This window comes from Poecilia reticulata, chromosome 11 (assembly GCF_904066995.2).
Source record: "Poecilia reticulata chromosome 11, P_reticulata-male-v2, whole genome shotgun sequence".
Lineage (NCBI taxonomy): Eukaryota > Metazoa > Chordata > Actinopteri > Cyprinodontiformes > Poeciliidae > Poecilia > Poecilia reticulata.
Genome location: NC_088840.1, coordinates 10,661,275 through 10,685,238, shown reverse-complemented (window position 1 = coordinate 10,685,238; position 23,964 = coordinate 10,661,275). Strand labels below are relative to the sequence as shown.

The window sequence follows — 23,964 nt, the reverse complement described above, 5'->3', positions numbered from 1 at the left end:
GCTGCGGTTTGAAGTTTTGCAGATAGGTTCATTGGTGAGGTTGTGTGTTTAAATGTGTGCGACAGGAGAATGAAGTTAAGCCCAAAATTACTCATCCTCCAGGCAAATTTTAATTTCAATTTTTTTCTGATGGGAAATAATAAAGGGGACATCAAGAATCATTTCTACTCTTTTAAACAACCAATGGGGAAACAAGATATATATATATATATATATATATATATATATATATATATATATATATATATATATATATATATATATATATATATGTGTGTGTGTGTGTTTGGGAATCCAACAGTAGTTTATGCGTATTTTCACGATAAATATTTGGTAATGAGCTCTAAGCCTTTGGGGGTTGGAAGGCAACATTACTTAACGCTACTCCCAATCAGAAGAAAAATGTTGGTGACAAAAACAAAAACAACTTCAACATTTAAGTCTGCCAGATTAAGATTTAATAAGCTTTTAAAAGTTAAAGAAATAAAAAAAAATCCACGTTGCCCTGCTGCGGTTTGTTACCGTGGAGGGTTCCAACACCCTAAAGACAATGAGCAGAGCGTGAACAGCATGCAGCAGAAAATAATAAATAGATTTATGCGCAAATGTCACATTTAATACAGTTACGGCGCGCGCGCGTGAATTCATTATTACACCATATGTTAATGCAGCTGCTTCTGTGTAATTCCGAGTGTGTGTGTGTGTGTGTGTGTGTGTTGAAGTGGGGTGGGGGCAGTGGGTCTCTTCCTCTCTTTCTTTCTCCGCGTATTCGCGCTTTGAAGTAAACCAACAACTACTGTCCTGGAGTCAGCGGGTGTGGAGCCTTGAGCGTGGTAGGTCGGTAGGTAGGTAGGTAGGTCGGAGGAACCTTGCAGTGCATTGTTCCCTTTTCTGCAGCCTGATGCAGGGAGATAGAGCAAGTCCCGGTGATCTGGATGGGTGACGGGAGGTCGTTCTGAACTTGTACCGAACCCAATTTACCGTTCAACCGAGGAGCAAAGCGGCACCGGGGGGGAAACATTCGATGTTAAACCGGGGAATATTCGATTCAAAAGAAAGGAAAAGGGACCCATGAGGAGGAGAGTGCACCGGGGAGACGCGAGTCTGCTCCTCAGCTGAAGATCGGTGGAAGCGACCGAAACACATGGACAGAGATGATTTCTGCGGGAGCGGGTTGTTGATGAGCGATCGGACCTCGGGTCGTGCACAAACAGGTTGGTTTGACTTCGATCAAACTTCATCTGACGCCAACAATCGGAGCTCGTCGAGATGCGAAATATTGAACTCAATTTACTGTCGGGTTGTGCACAGCGACGCGCCTGGTGGTGACGCCTGGGTGTATTACTGGAAACTTAGCCGGACTTTAGTCGGATGCAGCGGCTTTTCTAAAAGCCGAATGAAGGTCATAACCTTTAGTATAAAGGACGCGTTCCGGAGGAAAAAAAAGATAGTTAGACGTGTCTATAGTATAAGGTAAATGAATTCAAATTTACTATTCATTCAATGCATTACTTGGTTGACGATCTCTAAACTCTCAATGCTGCAGAGAAACCCAATGAATTCAAATCAGTAATTCTATAGTTTGTCTTTTTCCCCCAAATCATTTCTTACTTCCCAGTTTATTTTGCATTTATTATAGGAAAAAGTACTAGGTGTTTAGTGTCTGTGGTTGAAAGTATTTGTATTCTAAAATACAAATCTTTTCAAATAAAAAATAAAATAATTCAAGAAGGGAAAATAAACATCAAAACACAGTCAAATTAAATATGATCAGAGACACACAAGCTATGTATTTGTATGGGAAAAATTCCCACTCGGCTACAGCAAACATTTGGAGGAAGCTGCTCTGGTCATAGCAGACCAATGTTGAGCTTCTGGACCAAATGCAAAAATACTAAATATGGGGAAAAGCTAACACCTTACATAAAACACGGAGGCGGCAGGTTCTTGCACTCGGAATGCGTTTCATCTGCAGGGATAGGGATGCTGGTCAGAGTTGATGGGAAGATGGATGAAGGTAAACACATGTAAGAAGATGAAATGTGAGGAGCTGCAAAAGACTTGAAACGGTGACGACACAGGAAAACAGTCCTAAATATTCAGCTTTGCTAGAGCACATTCATGGCTTAGAGTAGTCCAACCAAAGTCCAGATGTAAATCCAAGTGAGAATTATTTGTGGCTAAACCCGACAGCTGATGCTTAGATGATGTCCTTTTCGGTCTCACCAAGTTTGGCCCATTTTACAAAGAAGACTAGGCACAAATTTCACTCTCCAGGTGTTTGAGTCTAATAGAAAAGATAAAAGATTTGTATAACCCACCTTGATCACCTTAGCACAATGTTTGGTATCGGTTCGGTTCTAAATCCTGGTTTCATCACCACTCGTTTTTACTTTCCCTGTTTAGATTTAAATTGGTATGAGAACTTACAAGACCATAGAAAACACTTCCTTTATCCTTCTGAGAGATGAAGCATAAACTCATCAATTTTAATTGGGCGAAGTTTGATCTCTTGATTCTTAAACCTGTCTTTAAGAATCACTGTGCAGAGTGGAGTGTGGGTTTTCAGATGCTGGCTGTTTTATGTTGGTCGTGTGTGCTTCTTTTGTTTAGGTAATCAGTCAATAGACACATTTTTATTAGTATTACAGAACTATTCCAATTTTGGGGATTAGCTCTCGTTTTTTTTTATCCTGCCTTCCTGATTTTTTTTTTCTTTATAAGTTTCTCGGTGGGAAGGAAACAGTTCCATCCCTGTTTCCTTCCCACAAGTTTTATGAGGCTCATTGATTTTTACATTAAAATAATTAAACAGAGTGTAACCTTGCTACAAGACTCTGGTCATCTTTGCACTAGCTTGAAATACAGCTGTAGGTAACGCAGTGGACAGCTGACTCCAGAGCTGAAATCGTATTACGCATGAAGGCAACCATATATAAACTCTGGGCTGAGCTCACTCCTGGCAGACAGAGAAATGGACAACAGGGAAATCTTGTTCTTTGGGAAGATTGGTCCACTTTATCGAGGTTTTTTTTATCTGTGCCAGTGGGTGGCGGCTGCTATGCCCCATTATTGTAAAAGTCAAACGTATTCCATACTACTTGCAGCTAAAGCATGGACTCAAACATAAGGAGAGTTTCAGAAGCAAGAACAAACCTATTGTACAGCTGAATATGAACCTCTTTCCAAGGTTTTTCCGTATGTAAGTCTGGATATGTCTCTTTGTTTCAGGATGCATTTGCAAGCTGTAGTCAACCTTTCTTGAAGCTGCTTTTGGAGCAATTGCTTCTTCCTCTCAGAGTGGCCTTTTAGCCCACGTTGGTTCAGAACAGCTGACTGTAAATTACTCAACTCTCTTGCCAGCTTCACTCAGCAGAACCACAACATTTGATGCTCCTTGTATGTACAGAACACTTTCATCTCTGGAGCACAAAACACATCTTTTTCCTGAAAAATAGTTGTTTGTTGCAATTCACATTTAGCTACACATTTCTTTTCCAGATACGGCAGCATAACTTTTGATTGTCTTATGATTGAGATGTGTGTGTGTGTGTATGTGTGTGTGTGTGTGCGTGGGTGCCTGTGCGCGCATGTGCGTGTGTTTTTAAACATCCACAGATGCAATTTCATTTTACTCAGTACTTACTTACTGCACTTACTAATCAGAAGCTTCCAAAGTATATTGTATATCACCTCTTGACAATGCGTGTATCCTGAATCAACATAAAAAAAATAAAAAATCTGAAGAATACACAGCTTTTTGAGCACCAAGAACGCTGAATTACATTCATTCTGATGTTCAAACATCTCTGTCTCAGAAGTGTGAAACCACAGATGGATCCACTGTGTGATGGAATCAAGAAAACCGAGTTCAGTGATCTGGCTGCAAACTCTCGGCCCCCTCCAGCTAAGATGGCTCGGCTGGAGCAACACAACGCGGGACCCTCAACCCCAGAAAGGACGAGGCCAGGGAGTCCTTTGCCTAACAGTCCCTGCCCAACCCAGAAACCCACCACAGCAAGTTGGCACTCCAAAGGTACCTGGTCACAAATGACGAAAACTGTCCAAATCTTTTATGGACAGTTTTAAGTCCATAAAAACATAAAATCGAGCTTATTCCTCTGAAAGTTCACAAACGTCTTACGGCACGTACTGTGCTTCTGGTACCCCAGGAACCCTGCTGCCCGTGTTCTGTGTGGTGGAGCATCAGGAAAGTTCTGTGGAAGCAGAGAGGAGAGACGAGCACGCTGAGTTCGTGTTGATCAAACGGGATCTGCTGTTTAATCAGCTGACAGAAATGGCCCTGCTGGCGCTGGGGTACTCCCACAGCTCTGTGGCGCAGGCTAAAGGTAAGCAGTACACACAGACACACGCACAGAGAGCACAGGCACATTGGTACAATTTTAATTTTCTTTTTCTTTTCTTTTTTTTGTTGTTGTCGCGTGTATGAGTGTGTAGGTCTGATCCAAGTCGGCAGGTGGAACCCAGTGCCTCTGTCCTCTGTGACTAATACTCCTTATGCGACAGTGGCTGATATGCTGCATGATGTTCACCATGTTGTTACGCTGAAGATCCAGCTTAACAGGTAGGTAATGAAGTTACATTATTCTATGAGCTATTTTTATCTGCAGCTATGGACAGACACTTACTCCTTGCCCCTTACTTTGAAGTCACTACGAGTATAAAATAAGTAAATAAATAAATAAATCATCCAGTTTTAACAAGCGGAAGCCATCACCAAACGTTGCGGATTCCTATAAATCAACTGGAAATGTAAAAGTCATGTTTTATACAGATTTTATACGCACGGTATCAGAATCAGCGTCATTCGCTAAGTTTGCGCACGTAATCAAGGAATTTGATTACTGCTTTGCTCTCAGTAAAGACGTTTAGATATACAGTAAGTATATAAATATATTCAAACTCAAAGTCTTTTTATATGAAAGAGGAAGACATGGTTGAATTAGTGAAAATATACATAGTATCAATTTGTGCTGCAGTGCCTGCCGGGAGGTGAACATCGAAACATTGTCTGTCCATGACATGCGAGTTCTGCAGAGATGCTAGATCCCGTTTTCTGACTCTAGTCTTGTACGAGTTCTGGAAGGAGGGAAGGTCAGCCCTGATGATGCTCTCTTGCAGACCTGATTTGTTCATTCAGTCCTGTTTTGTGACTGAGCCGAGCCGCACAGTGACGGGTGTGGACAGGACCTGCTGAATAATGCCAGTTTAGAGCAGAAAACACCTGTTGTGAAACAGTATGTTTGGTTTGGTTATTAATAAGTGGCAAAGGCAATTATTAACAAAGTCAGCAATTTTAATCATCATTACCAAGTCGGGGCGCTGCCTGATTATCGGGGAATAATAGCCAAATACCTTTCAGTCTTTCAGTTTTTGTTCTATGAGTATTTGCCTGGTGAGGTGTGGCGCTATAGAACAATAGATGAAGAATCAAGTTCAGCGCTGATGTTCTGAAACAGTAAGCCCTGCACACGTCTACAGTATGAAGACAGACACCTTCTCTTCAGATATGACAAAATACAAAAGAAGGTATTAACAAAATGCTACAACCTTCAGTTAAAATGCTTAATTCAACCCTCTGCCTAATCTAGTAACTCCTAACTAAACTAAATTAAAAACTGAAGGGTAATAAACTTCCAAAAGTAAAACAGCAAAGGGAACAAAAGAGACTAAACCTAATAAACAGTTTAGCTTTTATCCATTAGCAACTGAGATAATTGGCACAACAGCTTGTTTTTAGTAAGAAAGCAGGAAAAACTACAAATTAAATGGAAGTAGAGTCAACAAAATAGTTTTGTTTGTGTATTTTGCCATGCTATAGCAGGCTAAAGATTCCTAGAAACCCATGGGGGAGTCGCAACCCAAGTGAACAATTCTCTCTAGATATTTACGGGGCCGAACCATTTTCATGCTCGAGCCGTCGTACTCAGCCAAACACAGCCCTGCATTTCTAATCTGTACTCAGGCGCCGAACAGAGCTGGAATCAGAAGGTCAGAGGACAGATGTTGGATAAAAAAAGAAAAAGAAAAAAAAAAAAACAAAAAGACACAACTGATATTATGCTCATAAAATATCCGGTTATGAGAACCCATAAAATGTCAGGCATTACCATCTCCAAAAGAGCCAGATGCTGAATCCCAGAAAATGTCATTATTTACTAGTGTGTCCAAGACAGCCTGTGAGGCGTAATTCACCAGCTACGCTTTCGGCTTCCATTTACACATACCTTTCCAGTAATCAGGGTGGAGGCTGTTTGGTTTTTGTACCTTTTTACTCTTTCTTCAGACTCTCCAACATTGATTTCCAAGTGGAAAGCGATAGTTTTGTCTGTGTGCTGACTTTTAAAAGTACTGATTTAAGCAGCCGTTCCTGCCCCCTGTGTATCTCCTTGAACTCCTGAATAGGCTTTGTTTCACTACACTTTATCCCCTGCTGCCAGTGTGCCTTTTTATAACTTTTTTTTTATTTACTTCAACTCCAACCTTTCTGTGAAAGGCCAGTTTCCTTAGCAATGACCTTTTATGGTTTACCCTCCTTGTGTAACGTGTGTCGGTGACTGCTGGACAGCTATTAAGTCAGCAGGCTTCTCCATGGTTGTGTTTGGCTATATGGGATGACATCTCTGCATAAATGTCCTTTTTTTTTTTTTTTTTTTTGCTTTGAATAATATTTTTATTTTCTGAGAAATCAAATTTCATTATTTCATTAGCTCTAAGCCATCATTATTTTAATACAAATAAACACTAGAAATATGTTGCTGTATGTGTAATGAATATGTATGAGTTTTACTTTTTGGATTGAATTACTGAAGCAAGCAAATTAACATTTGATGAAATACAGATTTATTGAGATGCTCTTTTAGTTAAAGACTACGTAAAACTTGGCATTAGAGTCGCTGTTGAATTGACAAAAAAATTAAGTGAGAATTAAGAAGCATTTCCCTCGGTTCTTAGAGCTTGCTAAGAATAATACAGTTATAAAACAGCAATGCCAAAACACAAACTGTACAAATATGTCATATATTTTTCTGTGAATACTTAAATTAATGTTTGGTGGTTGTTTAATATTAGGGTATCTTACCAAAAAAGAGAAAAATAAATGAAGACTATGTTGATGGACATACAATAGTTGATACAGGACATTATTGGAAGACATTTTAGCAGGGTTGTTGTTTTTTATTTGTTTGTTTGTTTGTTTTAGCTTTTCCGTACTCCAATTTGGAAAAGACTGATTTGTCTAAGGTGTAAAAAAAAAGAAAAAAAGAAAAAAAAAATCTCTAATTTACGGTAAAATACTGACAGATGATGTTGCCAGTAAGATCTTTAGTTCAGAGTCCTGAAGGAAAGTGACAAAACAATAAGATATGAATACAAAGGGAACTAAGCAAGAGACAAAATGAGAATCTAAGCAAATGCACAGCGGACAAAACACAAGAAGGAGTTACGCAACACCCTTAAAATTTTCTAGCGCTAACTACTGTTAGCATAGCAAGTGGACATCAGCAGGTTTTGCTCAGTTTATATAATCAAACCATCAGAAAGAGCAGATACAGACTTTGATGATGTTCCTCACATGGCAGTGTTATTGGACATTAAAGTCAGCTTGTCAACTTTCTTTGTTGAAATTTTGAATCAGTGTTTCTTCTTGAATCAAATTGAACATTGTGTTTCTTTTTTTAAGTGTTTGTCTTCACACTTTTTAAGGGTTAATTTCAAACCCTTGATGTTTTCTTTCTACCTGCCTACAGTACAAACTGCCTACCTACAGTGCACTAAAAACATTTTAGTGTTTTTCTTCTTTTTCTTTCTTTTTTTTAAAGTTGTCCCAAACTGGAAGACCTGCCACCAGAGCAGTGGAGCATCTCCAATGTGAGAAATGCTCTGAAGGAGCTTCTTAAGGACATGAATCAGAGTTCCTTGGCCAAAGAGTGTCCACTTTCCCAGGTACGACGCACGAAACTCACACCTTAACTAATCACAAACGGTTAAAAACGGCTAAAATAAAAGTCATTTGCGCAGCTCTTGATTTGCTAAATCATAAAAGGACCTCTTATTAAAAACATACATGAGTCACGCGCACAAGCCAAACACAAAAGAAAAGGACAAACACGAAAGGAATATGCATGTGTTGCCCTTGGCCTTCATGTTTCTGTGTGTTTGCCAGGCTGTGTTCATAAGCTCGTATGTGGTCCAATAAATTTGCAGGAAGTCGAGATGCTGGGGTTGATAAGGTGTGGGGGCAGGGTGCAGGAGAGAGAAACGGATAAAGGAAGATGGCTATCTCTTAAAAAGCCATACCGCCCAGGCTGCTGCCTGTCTCTGTCTACTGACTGGAGGCCAGTCTGTCTGTCTGTCTGTCTGTCTGTCTGTCTGTCTGTCTGTCTGTCTGTCTGTCTGTCTGTCTGTCTGTCTGTCTGTCTGTCTGTCTGTCTGTCTGTCTGTCTGTCTGTCTGTCTGTCTGTCTGTCTGTCTGTCTGTCTGTGTAGCCTCACCAAACACCTCATGAGACTATCTGTTCATCATTTGATATATATTTTTTATAGACTATTTAAAGTGTTTAATGTATTTAATTTAGCACAAACAGCCAAAAAGGAAAAAAATAAAATAAATAAATAAAAGGGTCCTTTTGTCATTTAGTGAAAGTCTCATATGCATATTTCTAATTATCATTTTAGTCAATGTTATATTGCCAAAGGGAACAGAGTTCAGTTTTAAAAAATGGCCTCTATTTCAAATTCTTTTCTTCTCTGCAGCCTTAAAATCTGATACGAACCATTTCCTCCTCCCCCACATCCTCCTAACCCCCTCACCCCCGTCCCCAACATACACACACTCACCACGCACACACACTTTCTGATTTGTGAGTGGCAGATTATAATAAAGATGTGAAGATGAAACATGTAATCAGATGTAAAGAGTGCACAGGATAGTCTTCGGGGGCGGGGGGTGGGGGCAAGTACATCATCTACTAAAAGACAGACATTGTCTCTGATGACCTCTAGTGTTTTGTCTGATTGCGCACACATGCTTGCACAAGTACATGTGTGCGCCCAGCTCACGCGCCGACACACACATCTGTCTTTATTATGCTGTTTACCTGGGGGTCTTTTTAATAACACGGATCTGAGTTCATTAATATCAGATGTGTGAGCAGCTGAGGCACTCAGGCCGCCCAAAATGTAATAAATACCTTTTGTTTTCTCCCCCACCCGCTGTGTTTCAGGGAATGATATCATCTGTTGTAAATAGCACTTACTATGCAAATGTCTCGGCTGCCAAGTGTCACGAGTTTGGTCGGTGGTACAAGCACTTCAAAAGGTCCAAAAGCCACCAAGGTAAGAGTTTTTCTAAAAGTGTGAATTTTAAATCTTGATTTCGTTGTGCTAATTTATTTAGAAAATGCATTTACACTTGATCTTTCTTTAATATCACAGTGTTCAATCATTCGTTTAATTTGATTCAGTTTAAATTGAACAATTTTGAGTCCATTTGATTTTAAGGAATCAAATCCTTCTTTCCTTCTGAATGCGTCTTGTCAAAACTCACATGTTGACCAAAACAGAGCTTACAATAGTCATTCTGACACTCATGTTTAGTTTAGTGCCTTTCTGAAGTTTTATGACAACACATAAGCCCATTTGTTTTCTTTTTTTTAATTATTTTTTTTCAACAGACATAGAGTGCTTTTCTGAGCAATCCTCAGATATTCCTCACATCCAGCAGCCGATCCCGAGCAGCCCAGTCGATCAGAACTCCAACCTTCTTTTCCCTCATGGATCAGTCGCCAACATCTGTGGTCGGCCATCGCTCGGTCTTCACCCTCCCGGTTTGGTCCCGCAGCCTCTCAGCTCCCAAATGGTGAACCAGCAGCTGATGATGACCCAGTTTCTCAACCAGCAGTATGCCGTTACCCGCATGCTAGCCGGCCAGGGTCTCTCTTCTTCTCCGCAGCAGTTTCTCAACCACCCCCCAGTGGGGAGGCCTCCTGCCAAGGCCTTTTCCAAACCCTCTGATTCTCAAGCATCACAGCAGGCGCAGTGCGGTTCTGGAGGGTGTCCAGCAACGATGCCGCAAAATCAAACGGCGGCTGCGATGTCTTCAGTGGCACCAACAGACGTACCGAGTGACATCTACCAGAATGTGCGAGAGGAGCTGAGGAGAGCGGGCATCTCCCAAGCCATCTTTGCCCGAGTGGCCTTTAACAGAACCCAGGTATTGTAAGTTGGATGTGCACAGGGAATGCTGACACGGTTTCCTGTTAAGGGTTTGCGGAAAATAAAATGTTAATACTTACACTACATTTTTGGAAACGTTAAAATGTAAAGAGGATGGCACAACTTCTAAGCCGCCCAACAAGATTAATAAGTCACAGAAGCAGCCCAACTTCTGCTGAATACACAGCAGAGCCATTTTTATAAGAAAATCACAAAACCTAATATTTTCATTTTGACATGACCTGTATCGGGAATAGAAAGCATTTGGAGAAGATGTTCTGGTCAGGTGAAACCAAAAGTAGAGTTTTTTGCAAACCAAAATGCAAACCATTGTGTTTCATGGAAAGAAACACAATGCCAGAACATCAGCCAGAACACGCCGTAGTAAGAGCGGTGGTACTGTATAGGAGTAAGTACGCCTTTCCTCAGCTTGAACAGGAAAGCTGATCAGAGTCGATGGCAAAACAGGTGCAATAAATATATATAAATACCATAGTTAATTTTTTATTTTTTTTTACCAGTAAAAAGGTTGAAAAACATGCGTCCCTGCGTAACATTCAAGTTCCAGGGGTATGGCCACTTTTGCGAGACTTTGTACTTTTGGCCTGCTGTTGGTGTTCCAGTAATGGTTATGGCATCTCGGTTCACACACTGTCCTCGCCTCTGCTGCACTGACCCCCCCTCCCTCTGCAAATGTGTGATTCTGTGTATGTGTTTGTGCCAACACTCTGCAGCACAAAGCCAGTGCCAGCAGTAAAGCAGCTGCTAGGCCAAGTAATCACAACCCCTCAGAGAAATGTTGTCTCGCTCCCTACCTCCTGCTCAATCTTGCTGTCCTTCTATTATGCCACCTTTCACTCTGGCAACTCAGTTCCCTGCTCTCTTTATTCAATGTCTCAGACAGAAAATATGTCTTCTTCTTTTTTTTTTTTTTCTTATGTCCTCTTTGTTACCATGTGTTCGTGTCCAAAGCAACCTGGCCCAAAATCTTTAATTTCTAAACTTAGGCTGAAAATGTATTATTATTATTACTATTAATAATAATAATAATAATAAATCGCTGCTGTTATTTGCTATCCACCCCCATGTTTTCCTGTTTGCCAAGGGTCCTCTCGTGCCAGCCATAAGCATTAGGCATGATGCCAAAACCCTATCTCAAAGTACAAGGCATGTTTGTCATTTGACGATTCGCACAAAGACCCGTTTCTGTTTGCAAGCTGGCGTTAGCTATAGGAGTCTCCAATGGTGTTCCATTGTTTGAGAAAGCAGGACGTTTCATCTCATGCTATTTCTTTTGTCTTTTTGGAAAAACAGGGTTGCTGTTTGTGCGCAGACTTTAATATGTATGGCGCTATTGTTAAACTGCACGATGCGTGTTGAAAATGTTCCAGATGTGGTCAGTCACTGCAGGTACTCCTGTCAATGGGTTGATGGGGTAGTGTCTCACATTATAAGACAACAACAGTGCCGGTGAAATAGAAAACAGTTCATATTCGGTTCAAAGTGAATGACTTGGTTTTAGCTAGACGCTGCATTACAAATGAAACCGCTACGCCGTTTGGATAAACCCCAAGTATATGTCTCAAGGGTTGTAATTTTAAAAATATAAAAAAATCTGAAAAAAAATATTAATAAAAATCATTTTTCATTTCAACAAAGTTGAAAAAATTATTTATATCATTTGTGATAATTCATAGGAAAGCCTTAATGGACATTTAAGCGATCAAACAATTTTTATATGTACTGAAAAGCTTTCTGTATTTTTACATAGACAATTCATATTTCAGCTCCAGGACTCTTAAATTGACCTTTTATGTAACTACGACCTATTTCTTTTGGTCCAAGTGTGAAGGTAAAGCATAACTAACACTAGCATCACTTGCTAACTAGCTTGTAAAGGGCTAACTTTATCCTAAGTAAACAAGCTAGTTTACTTAGGATTGCTGGGTCGCATTAATGTTCATTAATGTTCATTAATGCGACCCATTGTCATTACTCACCCGGCCTTCCGTGTGGAGGCCGGGTGAGTGTTTACGCCCTCTCTCCGCGGATGCGGCGGGCCAGCTGGATGTCTTTGGGCATGATGGTGACCCTCTTGGCGTGGATGGCGCACAGGTTGGTGTCCTCGAAGAGGCCGACCAGGTAGGCCTCGCTGGCCTCCTGCAGAGCCATGACGGCGGAGCTCTGGAAGCGCAGGTCGGTCTTGAAGTCCTGGGCGATCTCTCGCACCAGGCGCTGGAAGGGCAGCTTGCGGATGAGCAGCTCGGTGGATTTCTGGTAGCGGCGGATCTCCCGCAGAGCCACGGTACCGGGCCTGTAGCGGTGAGGCTTCTTCACTCCGCCGGTGGCCGGGGCGCTCTTGCGGGCGGCCTTGGTGGCCAGCTGCTTCCTGGGTGCCTTCCCTCCGGTGGACTTACGGGCGGTCTGCTTGGTTCGGGCCATGGCGCTTACTCGCTTTTCTGCTTCACGCTTTACTCTGGTGAACGGAATACTACACAGAATAATTTGCCATCTGGCTATTTATTATTGCATCTGGCAAAGGGAATCAATGAAGTCCGATCAAGCCGAAAAGTTTTAAAACGATTTTCTATAAAGAACGTCCTTCAAGTTCCTTCTTTAGCCTGGCAAGCTGGATCAAAATTTTTGACCCAATGTTTTGGTTGAAATCTTCTGTCTGTGGATTTGGATTAAAGAAACCCAATCATTCTTTTAGGTGAAATATCTATTAACGCGTTTGTAACAAATGATCATAACACACACGCACACAAAAAACAATCAACCTACATTTATTTTTGCTAGGGTTTACTCTCAGAGATCTTGCGTAAGGAGGAGGATCCGAAACACGCCTCCCAGTCTCTGCTGGTCAACCTGCGGGCCATGAACAGCTTCCTGCAGCTTCCTGAGGCCGAGAGAGAGCGCATGTACCAGGAGGAGAAGGAGAGGAGCATGACCGGTTTCCCACCCAGTTGCGGCAACACGCCCCCAAGATCCACACAGGTCAGTCAGCCAGAGACCCCCAAGAGACGAAAGCAAAAGCCAGTCTTACAAATTCTTATAAATTCAGTCTTATAAATTATGTAATTCTCTCCAACTTTCTTGAAACGCTTATTCTGATCCTCTCTCATACATTAAACAGTAGCACTAGGATATTCATTTAAGCATTTGGTGTATTCACCTATGTTTTCCTTTAAAGTGCATCTTTAGTCACACATGAATATTCTGTGCCCACCTAATCATGTGGTTCTCTCGCTGTGAGGTGACGGTACTAATAACCATTGTACCTTTTCTTTTTCCAATCCTAATTTGGTAAAAGCCTTTCTGACTAACAATCGGTGGGCGGCTGATGGACTGGACAGTGAAAGAAACACAAAAAATCTCTCCTAGAAACAACGATGGAGCCTTACTTTCTTTTGGGGGATAATAGGCAGACGGAAAACAATAATCGAAGAGAACGCACCAAGTTGAAGCAGACTGTATCTGTTTGTGGCTTTTTCCAGGAAAAAGAAGCACTGAGCCCCAGACACACTGACATAGGAGTACCCTCTATATACTGAGGAAAAGAGTGGAGAAAGTTAGCAACGGCTGCACTGGCTTCTTTGTTCCCACAATCCTCCCACAGTCTAAGCCTAAAGCAGCATACCCTCTAAAATAGCTCCACAGCGAGCTTAAGTTAATAGTTTAGTGTTATCAAAAACAAAAAAAAAGATAAGAATCACAACAACCATTTCCTCACTTGTGCCCACAGATTTCTAGTTTAAGTAGTTTTCTTGCCTCTGCTGATGAGAGCACAATCCCACATTTTGTGAAAAAAAAAAAAAAAATCAACATAATTGTAGCTCTGCAATTAATAACATTTTATTTGCTCTCATTCCGAGAGTAAATCCGACTCCCTTTTTACACAGTGTGCATTGAAACCGTTTCCTTCCTTCTTGTCTGTTTCCTGCAAGGCGAGACTGTCACCGGTTACAGCCGACAGAGGGCTCAGGACGGACAGCTGTGTTCTTAACGTCAGCGCCTCCATCTATGACGAGATCCATCATGAGATGAAGAGGGCCAAAGTGTCCCAGGCTCTGTTCGCTAAAGTTTCCGTCTCCAAGAGTCAGGTAGGGGGCTCTCTCTCGCTCGTTGCCAGCAAAAATCCACGGGCTTGTCTAATCCCGAACTTGTGCGTAGTTTAACCGCTCATTTTTGTTGCTTGATTAAATGTTTAAATTTGGCATTTTTAGATAACTACATGCTCCCATTTAAATCAGAAATAGCTAATGTGTGTGGAGAAAAGCCCAGATAATCATCCAGCAGCTGTGCTCTGCAGAGGACTATCGTCGGTGCATCAGACTGCTATTGTGTCCTAAATTATCGCTTTAATAGTCAACGTGCACACACTCGCGCTGCCTGCTCACGCACACAGACGTACAGTAAGACCGCACGCACCGATACACACTTGCGCCAACGCACAGACTCGCACAGATCCGCTAATGCAAACGCACACGCGGGCATGATTCGAGTGTTTATTGTTCTCATTTTTATGGCGGCCCCATAAGCTTGTTATTGCCTTTTGTTTTGAGGATAATTTTCCTTCATAGAAAGGGGGGGATTTGAGCTGTCTCGCTTTCCCTCCTTCTACACCAGAACTACACTTTCTTTTTTTCATTTATATTATTTTTCTTCCATTTCGCTTACCTTGTGTCTTAATTTCTTTCTCCTTTTCTTTCTTCCTCTTTTTCATTTTCTTTCTTTGTCTTTTTTCTTTCTTTCTAAGGTCATCCTGTGGTCATGCAAGTACGGATATTTAAGACCCCCAATGTTCTATTTCCCTTCTTTTTTTCCCCCTCTGCCTCTTATCTTCCTTCACTTTCTCCATATTGTTTGTGCAGTTTGCTCTCTCTTTTCCACTTTTTTTCTGCTTTATCTCCTCCTCTTTTCCTCTCTCTAATTTGCCCAGTTGGTTGGCAGACAGAACCATGCTCAATCTTTCTTTCCTATCTGCACTGTGCATCTGGATGGCTTTCAGTGCTGAAACTGGGTTTCAGCCAGGTGTGTGTATGTGTGTGTGTGCGTGCGTGTGTGTGTGTGTGTGTGCGTGTGTGCGTGTGTGTGTGTGCGTGTGTGCGTGTGTGTGCGATTAAACCTGCTTCCAATCATGTTGCCATTCATGAATAAAACTGGGCTTTATGCTCCTCATTTTCCTCAATCTGCCACTCACAAGTTTCTTCTCCTGTGATGCCGAAACAATTAAGGCAGATGAGAGAATTTCAGTGGATTAGTGGCATGGAACCAAGAAATTCACCTTTTTTGCACGTTTTGTAAGTAAGACAACAAGCTCTTTTTTTTTAGTTGATGTGTAAAGAAAATGAGAAACTAGACCTAGAAACAGGAAAAGATTTTAGTTCTAGTGCTTTTAAAGCTCTCAAATAATAATCTGAAATGTGTGGTGTGCATTTGTATTCACTCCTTTATTAAGGTACCCTTAAATGAATGAAAATATACCCACTAACAGCCTTCAGTCTTCACGTCTTTAATGCGTTATTGATTTGAATGTTCATCATCATGGTGTGGGAAGGCTTTTCTTTGGCAGGGACAGGAAGTGGAGTCTGAGTTGATAAAAAAAAAAAAAACATAATACAAATACACACCACACTTTTCAGATTTTATTTGTAAAACAAAAAAGGCTTCAGAAACCATTGAGTGTTCTCCTTTATCTTCTTGGGTATATTCTGGGCATCATGCAGTTTTGGAAATGTGGAAAGTAAGAATTTAAGAAAAGATGAAATGAGAAGTTCAGTCTTTGTTACACACTTGCAGGTTGCAGATTTGTCGGAGGATAGCAAGCATCCCCTTTCTCAAACCACTGAACTTATAAAGTCCCAGAGTCCCCTCTCTCCAGACCCGCAATCTGTGTACAGACCCCATCTGAGCATGCTCACAAATCCAAGCAAACAGGTCACAGGATAAAATGTCAAATAAATGTCAGATATGAAATTCATAAAATGTCAGACCTGAACACCCATGAAATGTCAGATATGAAATCACCTTAAAGGTTAGGCATTAAGTCTCAAAGACGTCATTATGTACCAATGTACCAAAGAAGTGAATTTAAGACATACATTACTAAATACGTTTCCATTATGCCTTGATAGTGCTACTTTGTGCTTGTTACATAAAGTCCTCAAAAATATGGTGACGTGTCAGTTATCGACATGAAACAGATGCAAGAACATTCAGCAGGTATGAAGACTTTTGCATGCAGGGATGATGCCTCCTCGCACCAACATGACTACAAAGCAGTGCAAAAAGTCCACAGAGGTGTGGATGAGCGAACTTGGTTTGGAAGAACTTAACCGATAAGCACACAGTCCATTCTTGACCACGTGGAAGAATTAAAGCAGAGGCCGTCAGGGCAGGCCTTCTCATCCAACATCAGTGTCTTACCTCACTAAATGTGAGCAAAATTGGTCAATATATATATATATATATATATATATATATATATATATATATATATATATATATATATATATATATATATATATATATATATATATCAGTGATTCTTGAGAATAGGGACAAAACAGGTCCTATGGATAAAGCACAAAATTTGAATAAAATGTACACCAAATATAATTTTTTCAAATATCTGACTAAACTAACCTGGGTCATGTGAGCACAACAATGTATATTTTACAGGTATTTGCTGAATATTTATTTATTTTAAACATTGTAGTCGGTGGATGACGCCTGTAAAAGCCCTTGTCCAGGAGCAGAACTCAATACATTATAATAGTTTAAAACAATAAACGAAATACTAAAATTATATATTATGACAATTAAGTACAAGTATTCATATAAATAAAAAGTATCAATAAATTGAATTAAAAATCATTTTTATATATTTTCCAAATCCATTGAAATTTGTCCCTAGTTTTTGTCAACACCGTCAGAAATGAAAAGAATGTAAAATAATCAGGCATTATTGGGGGGCACCAGAACTTCTCAGGACCCCATGACAACTTCCTTTCTCTTCCTTTGCTAAGAGGGCTAGTTAGCTCTGGTTAGCTTATGTTATTCTTTAGTTTTTTCTTCTTTTTATTCCTAAGTTTTTTGTCACAACCATGATGTGTCAACACCATAACTGACAGTTTACAAAACTTTTATGAAATGTTGTGAAATAAAAGCTTAATTTTGGTATAATGTCAATATTTCATGGACCTGATGAGCTACAACATGGCCTCCTTCAGAATTACATCATATAAATTGAGATAGTTTGGCTTTTTGTCAACTCCGTCAGATGTCAACTCCATCAGTTTTTATGACTCTTTCAGTGAAATTGTTGTCAAATCTCAACCCTCCTGTTGTCTTCATTTTCTGTGTATAGGGAAAACACATACAAATCTCAGTCATTTTGACCCGAGGACAACAGGAGGGTTAAATGTGCAATTAATTCATTTTAATGTATTTTACATAAATTGCATTACTTCACATGTATCAAGTTTTTCTTTTTACTCACTAGTTTGTCACCACCTTCAGTTCTTCACCTCCGTCATGAACTGTCAACTCCGTCAGATGGACTTTTTGTTGTTTTTTGTTTTAAATAATATTTCTTTTGTTTTTTGAGAAGCATTTGTCTGCAAAATGAGTAAAAATATCACTAATAGGGTCATTAAAAATTATTTTTTATTTATTTTTGTCAGATGGTGATGACAGCATTCTGGGTCAGGTTGATTAAAATTTAAAAAATGTTGCAACTGGGAGCCTGTACCTTAGCATCTTTACATTTCCAAAACATTATTTGTCATATTTGCATACATCAGGTTGAGAAATAGCAAAAAAAAAATTATGGGAAAATTAAAACCCATTTTGTCCCTATTCTCAAGAATCACTGATATATATATATATATATATATATATATATATATATATATATATATATATATATATTATTATTTTTTTTTTTTTTTTGTATTTATTTATTTATTTTTTTGTGTGGATATTTTATGCACTCAGACACAAATTGAGTTTGCTTACAAACAAATGTTATACATAGAACTAGTTTAACAAGATATAGCCCACCAGAAATTGCACAAATTAGTTTATTTACAACGTTCTTTACTGTTTATGTTAGTCGGCCATATTGGATTTGAGGTCAGTGCTGGCTAAACACCTCGAAAAATAACAATAATTGGAAAATTGTAGTTTAAAAGCATGAACAGAAACACCAATAAACATGATTTAAAAAAAAAATAAATTATATTAAGCCGAAAAGAACCGTTGCACAGATTTGCACATCAATGTCGTCGTACGGTTTTGTAGGGCTGGCTGTGTGAGCTTCTGAGGTGGAAGGAGGATCCCTGCCCAGAGAATCGAACGCTGTGGGAGAACCTGTGCATGATCCGTCGATTCCTCAGCCTGTCCCAGATCGAGCGAGATGCTATCTATGAGCAGGAGAGCAGCAGCATGACTTCCCAGCACTGCGCCGAAAGGCTCACTATGCTCGGCAATGACAGCGCTCTGGTAAGATGACATCAGTAACGCACACACAGATAGCAGTTCTAAATACTAATCAGTTTAGGCATAAACCTTTCAGTTTCGCTGCTAGAAATCTGAAGGTGAAGGTGATTTGTTTTTAATCAAAGCACATGTCCTGATCATTTAATGAATGACTTGTATTACAGGAAAATTAAAGTTTTAGTTGTTGTGATAGCTGAATTAAATCTGACTCATCTGTGGATCCACCTTAAAGTAGGTTCCTGACAAGAAATCTCACAATCCAACCAACTGACAGACGTAGACTTTTATAAGGAGGAGAGAGGGCAAATATTACAAAGTTAAGATTTGGGATGTTGTTAGACTCCTACCAAAGCAGACTAGGTACTGTAATTAAATCAGAAAGTGCTTTAACAAAATATTAGTTGATCCAAGTCCACTGTGCACCTGTGCACACTTCTTTGTATATATATATATATATATATATATATATATATATATATATATAATTTTTTTTTTATTATTTTTTTTATTTTATTTATTTTTTTATTTTAACTGTTTGTTTTTCAGCCAAATTGTACAGTATATATTACATTTTTTTTTTACCAAAGTTCCCTGTCTCTTAATTTTTGCATTTGCAACTAGGACTGTTTAGTCAGATGCAAAAAATTCTGACCACTGCATCTCCATCCATAATCGTATATTCTTCTTCCTTTTCTTTATCACTGTGTATTTGTCTCAACAGCACCAACGCAACTGCATGATGTCTCAGCAACATCATCTTCAACCCCATCACCCACTGCAGCCTGAGCCAGGCCTTGAGCTGTCTCCACCCCAGCCATGCGCTGCATCACCTGCCGAGTCTGAGGCCGGGGCCGCCTGGGGGCACTTCAGAGTAAAACTGCACAGCAGACCCAGCTGGGCGGACGAAAGGGAAGACAGTAAGGAATGGGCCGAAGGGGAGAGAGAAAACGCTTATAATCCAGGTGTGGACTGGGGCGTTACTGGAAGAGTGGGGTGCACTGGTAGAGAGGGTGATGTGCAGGAAAGGGATGTGACCATACGCCTGGGAGGTCAAGGCGACGTTAGTCACAACAGCAGGAGTGAAAATGTCAAGAACAACACGTTCGCGACGAGGTCTGCCATCAAGAGCGAGAACAATGGCAGGGTTGGAGTTTGCTCCGGGACAGATAATAAAATAATTGTTAAAGAAGAGGTCCCAGGTGACAGGTTGACGGTATCCAATGACGCCCTGGGAATCCTGCAGAGCTTCATCCGGGATGTTGGCCTCTACCCAGACGAAGAGGCAGTCCACACCCTCTCTGCCCAGCTGGGTTTGCCCAAAGACACGATCCGCATCTTCTTCAGCAGCCAGGACTTGGAGCAAAGCCGAGACAACAGCCGGAGTCCGGCGCACGGTCACGACAGCCGGCAAGTCCGTTTGAACCCAGACCTACTCGTGGCAGACTTAACCGCACAGGAACCGGACGTCACTGTGAAGGCAGAAAGGAAAGTGATCGAGGTGGAGAGAATCGGTAGAGACGCAACAAGTGAGGTCTCTATTTCACGGGAATCGGATGTTGCCACACAGACATTTCCCCCAATGAAGGAGGAGCAGGAGAGCTACATCTGAGACATCCAAAACCTGGTTAGAACAAGCAATATTTTCTCTGTGAGCCACCTAACGGATCTAATCCTTATTTGATCCACGAGTTAATAACTTGGCTGCTCTTGCATCTTCTTTCAATGAAGTTGACTGTGTTTTGATACAAGATAATAGGCATGTGCTGTTACACACAGTAGAATATTACTTGGGCTGCATATGACATAACTTCTGGAAAGTGTACATATATGGATGTCTGGACATTCTTTGTTGTTGCAACCACATCTGGATAATATTTTCTCGCAGGTGTTTAAACGACAAAAATTTCAGAGTTGATCCCACAGAGGACAAAAAATACATACAGTAAACATTTATTGACTTTTCAAGCATGTTAAAAATGCTCTGCTGTATTTATACATGGTTTTTTTCTGTTACAGTGTTATTGGTGCAGTAGTTGGATAAATCCTCACTAAGAGATGTCAAAAACTAGCTGTGATTTTTTTTTTCCTGTTTTTGCACTTTCTTGAAGTATTTTAGGACTGTATTGCACTCTTAGAAACTCTATGTTCAGTCACGTTAAAAGGAAAGAACTGCCGCTTTTAACTCTAAGGCTTTATGCATTAGTGTAATTAAAAATATTCTGGTCCTCGCCTATCAAGTGCCAAAACTTTCACAGTGCGACACGCGAATAAGTTGTCAAATAAGTATTTATTTGTGGAAATAAATAAAATAAAGAAACAAATGCAGAAATAGTGCATCAAAGATAGCATTTGGAGCTGCTTCCGGGTGATTGGTCTTTAGTTGATTTGCTGTGCAGGTTGTCTCTAGTGCCACAGTGGCTGTTTGAATAATTTCATGAAAGACATTAGCGCTGGAAATATGAGGTAATCAAATAAATACTAAAGGAAACCAGGTTTGATTTGTATTTTTACTTTTTTACATGTGACAGATTCAATGTTTAATTTTTGATTTGCAACATTTAATTGTCAGAACACTGAAGTAATACTACATATATTTTAAATTTCTGTAACATGTCCATCACAGCTTTTTTTTTTTTACTTATCAGATGTGAAATTCTAACAAATTATTTATTTATAAGAGAGTGGGACTTGAAGTCTTTGATATTCACTACATATTCAAACTAAAGGACAAACAATACTTCAAGTTTTATTAATATTTGTACACCTAAAGATTTCAAAATGAACAGAAACAAGACGTTGAAAACCGAAGGGTATTTTTTAATTTGAAGCGACTGCAGTAATCTTCCTGCCGTCACGTTTTACGCCAATATTAAGTACACGGCTTGATATTGGCTTGTTTAAAAGGTTTTGCAAACAGAATTTGTGCTTTTTTGATTCAACATTCAGCTCCTGCCATAGAAAATTTGATCATCAAAAGTGAAGCTGTACAATATCTAAAACTTGGCCCAAATTTGGCAGTCAGATAATTATTCCAACCCCACCTGCAGATCTAAAAAAAGGATGCATGTTTATTAAAATGCTGCTATAAAGCATGAGATACCTTTTTATGTTAAAATAAATAAAAACTTGGGGCTAATCTGACAGAGAAATCTAATTTTTTTAGACTTATTTTTAACATATTACCCTATCTAACCCTATTTTTAAAACTGCCATTGCTATTTTTTGCCCTGACACTGGAGGTCAACTGTGACTAAGTGTACTTATGTTTGTAAATGGGTGATGTGTGTATAGTATATCTGTCAAATAAGGTGAACCAATTCAACAAACCTCAAGCTCTTAATGTTTAAAAGGAGTAAATTGTTGCTAGTTGTCGAGAATTGTAGGGACCAATAATGCCTGTTTGAGAGCGGCACTGCCTTCCTCTGTCTGTTTTTACCTCTTCATTATTTACCCTCACAGTGATTTGTAATATGTACTTGAAGGTACTCTTGTGAGCTGGTTTTAATTTGTCTAATTTATTAAAAGTTGATTTTTGTTTTTCTCGCAATATGTTTACTGACTGATGCAATAAAATTCAGGCCTACATATTTCCTGTAAGGTTGAAGAATTAACATTAAAAAAAACAAAACTTGATTGAACATGTCTGAGTAAAACAACGTAAAGCAAACGTGAAACTTTACGATGGTGCTGAGGAGGAATTTTAAAAATCAAGTAAAGTGTCTTTCCTGAAGACACCAAAAGGCCAGTTACTGTTTTATTGTGCTTCTTAAAGAACCAGTTTGCTTATGAACACATTGTAGTTGACACACAGTATACTTATCCATGCATGAATTTGCATAGTCTCTCGAATTATGTTTTAACTGGAGCGATAGTCTACTTTTAAAGTTTCCACAGATACCATCCTGACATTTGAGTGGACGGCTAACAAATTACAATTAATGAGACAAAAGTCGAAAGCATACCAAATGCTTTTATTTAAATCGTTCATTGTTCAGTGTTGCAAAAAGATGCACATTTATGTCAAATTATTTATTACTATCTGTTGATCTGATTTTAAGTACAAATTTGTTCGCATCAACAACAAGCGGACAGCTGAGGATTACATTTAAGAAGTACTTAGATATTGATCAATTTAAATACATTAACTACACATTAAAAGCTATGTTTATTTGCAAAAAAAAAAAGATTATTAGGGGCATCATTCATTATGCCATCAATGATTTAGTTTAAATACTCTCAAATTGTGGATTTTTTTTTTTTCCCCTGTGGAAGTTACAATAAAATATGCATTTATTCTTATAAATGTTTATGAGGGTTTGCCACCAAGTGCAGCTTGGTTTGCATTTGGTCATATTTAAGAGGCTGCGAAGCAACCGATTTGCAGCACAGTCTGCAAGTCGCAACGTTTGGATCACAATAGGAAACGGTTCAAATGACGTCCGTTCAGCAGGGACTATTTATATTGTGCTCATGAAGATTTATTGGGGATTTAACAGTTGAATAGAATGCTCTGCTTATTTCCTTAGCACCAATTATTTTCTTTCTTACATGGCTGCTGGTATTTCTGTGAATTGGTGTCATTGTTTTCAGTCATTAAACAGTATTTGTGTCTCTCTGGTCACATGCCCTTCAGTGCCTTCAGCGCTTTCTCCCTCTTTAGTCTCTCGTTTCAAGTCTTGGAACAGTTGTTTTATTCTTGGGTCGGTTTCTTCCGTTCATGCCGCCCCCCACCCCGACTCTCACACGTCTCTCCTTCAGGCTCGCCGCTCCATCGCTTCTTTAGTGTACAGAGACGAGAGCAACATTCAAGCCCCATTTGGTCATAAATAGCTTCACAGAGTAATTCAGCAATGCCGTGCACTTTGCTGTCGTCTGTTTCCATGACAATACTTTAGCAAGGGCCAGCGAAAGGTCATGAAAGCCTCATCATCAGTGATATTAGCTGTAATAATGATGATAATAGCACTCTTGAACTGCCTTGCCTCTGATAATGATGGCAATAGCAACGACGGTCATTATTTATGCTTCTAACCACCACGCGGAGCATCGGGAACATTTAAAGGAGTAATGATGTGTAACATGATTATCTGTAGGAAGTATCAGAGATTTCAGTTTTGTCTTGCAGCGGCCATTTGCTGGTGTCCTCGTGTTTGGAGGCGTTATTTTGATAAAGCCGTTTTAAAAGGCACATCGGCCTGACTCGTTTGACCTCAGAAATGGCAGA

At 39.8% G+C, this 23,964-nt stretch overlaps 2 protein-coding genes across 2 annotated transcripts; one reads left to right on the top strand and one right to left on the bottom strand.

Moving 5' to 3' along the window:
• Nucleotides 1–706: 706 nt before the first annotated feature.
• Nucleotides 707–22,287, top strand: satb1a (SATB homeobox 1a). Its single transcript, XM_081613030.1, has 11 exons — nucleotides 707–1,214; nucleotides 3,819–4,036; nucleotides 4,173–4,349; nucleotides 4,459–4,585; nucleotides 7,842–7,965; nucleotides 9,245–9,356; nucleotides 9,695–10,233; nucleotides 13,035–13,232; nucleotides 14,183–14,338; nucleotides 18,543–18,743; nucleotides 19,462–22,287. The coding sequence occupies exons 2-11, from the start codon at nucleotides 3,835–3,837 to the stop codon at nucleotides 20,347–20,349; spliced, it is 2,724 nt and encodes a 907-aa protein (XP_081469156.1). The 5' UTR covers nucleotides 707–1,214; nucleotides 3,819–3,834; the 3' UTR covers nucleotides 20,350–22,287.
• LOC103472220 (histone H3) lies at nucleotides 11,564–13,028 on the bottom strand. Its single transcript, XM_017307654.2, has one exon. It carries the CDS (start codon nucleotides 12,675–12,677, stop codon nucleotides 12,267–12,269), a length of 411 nt encoding a protein of 136 aa, XP_017163143.1. The 5' UTR covers nucleotides 12,678–13,028; the 3' UTR covers nucleotides 11,564–12,266.
• Nucleotides 22,288–23,964: the final 1,677 nt, after the last annotated feature.

What these genes read in the sequence shown, in the direction of transcription:
- satb1a (XM_081613030.1), top strand. Translation starts at nt 3,835, where the DNA reads ATGGATCCACTGTGTGATGGAATCAAGAAAACCGAGTTCAGTGATCTG. An exon ending in TTTCCGTCTCCAAGAGTCAG is followed by an intron (nt 14,339 to 18,542) that starts GTAGGGGGCTCT and finishes ACGGTTTTGTAG; the next exon opens with GGCTGGCTGTGTGAGCTTCT. An exon ending in TCGGCAATGACAGCGCTCTG is followed by an intron (nt 18,744 to 19,461) that starts GTAAGATGACAT and finishes TTGTCTCAACAG; the next exon opens with CACCAACGCAACTGCATGAT.
- LOC103472220 (XM_017307654.2), bottom strand. Translation starts at nt 12,677, where the DNA reads ATGGCCCGAACCAAGCAGACCGCCCGTAAGTCCACCGGAGGGAAGGCA.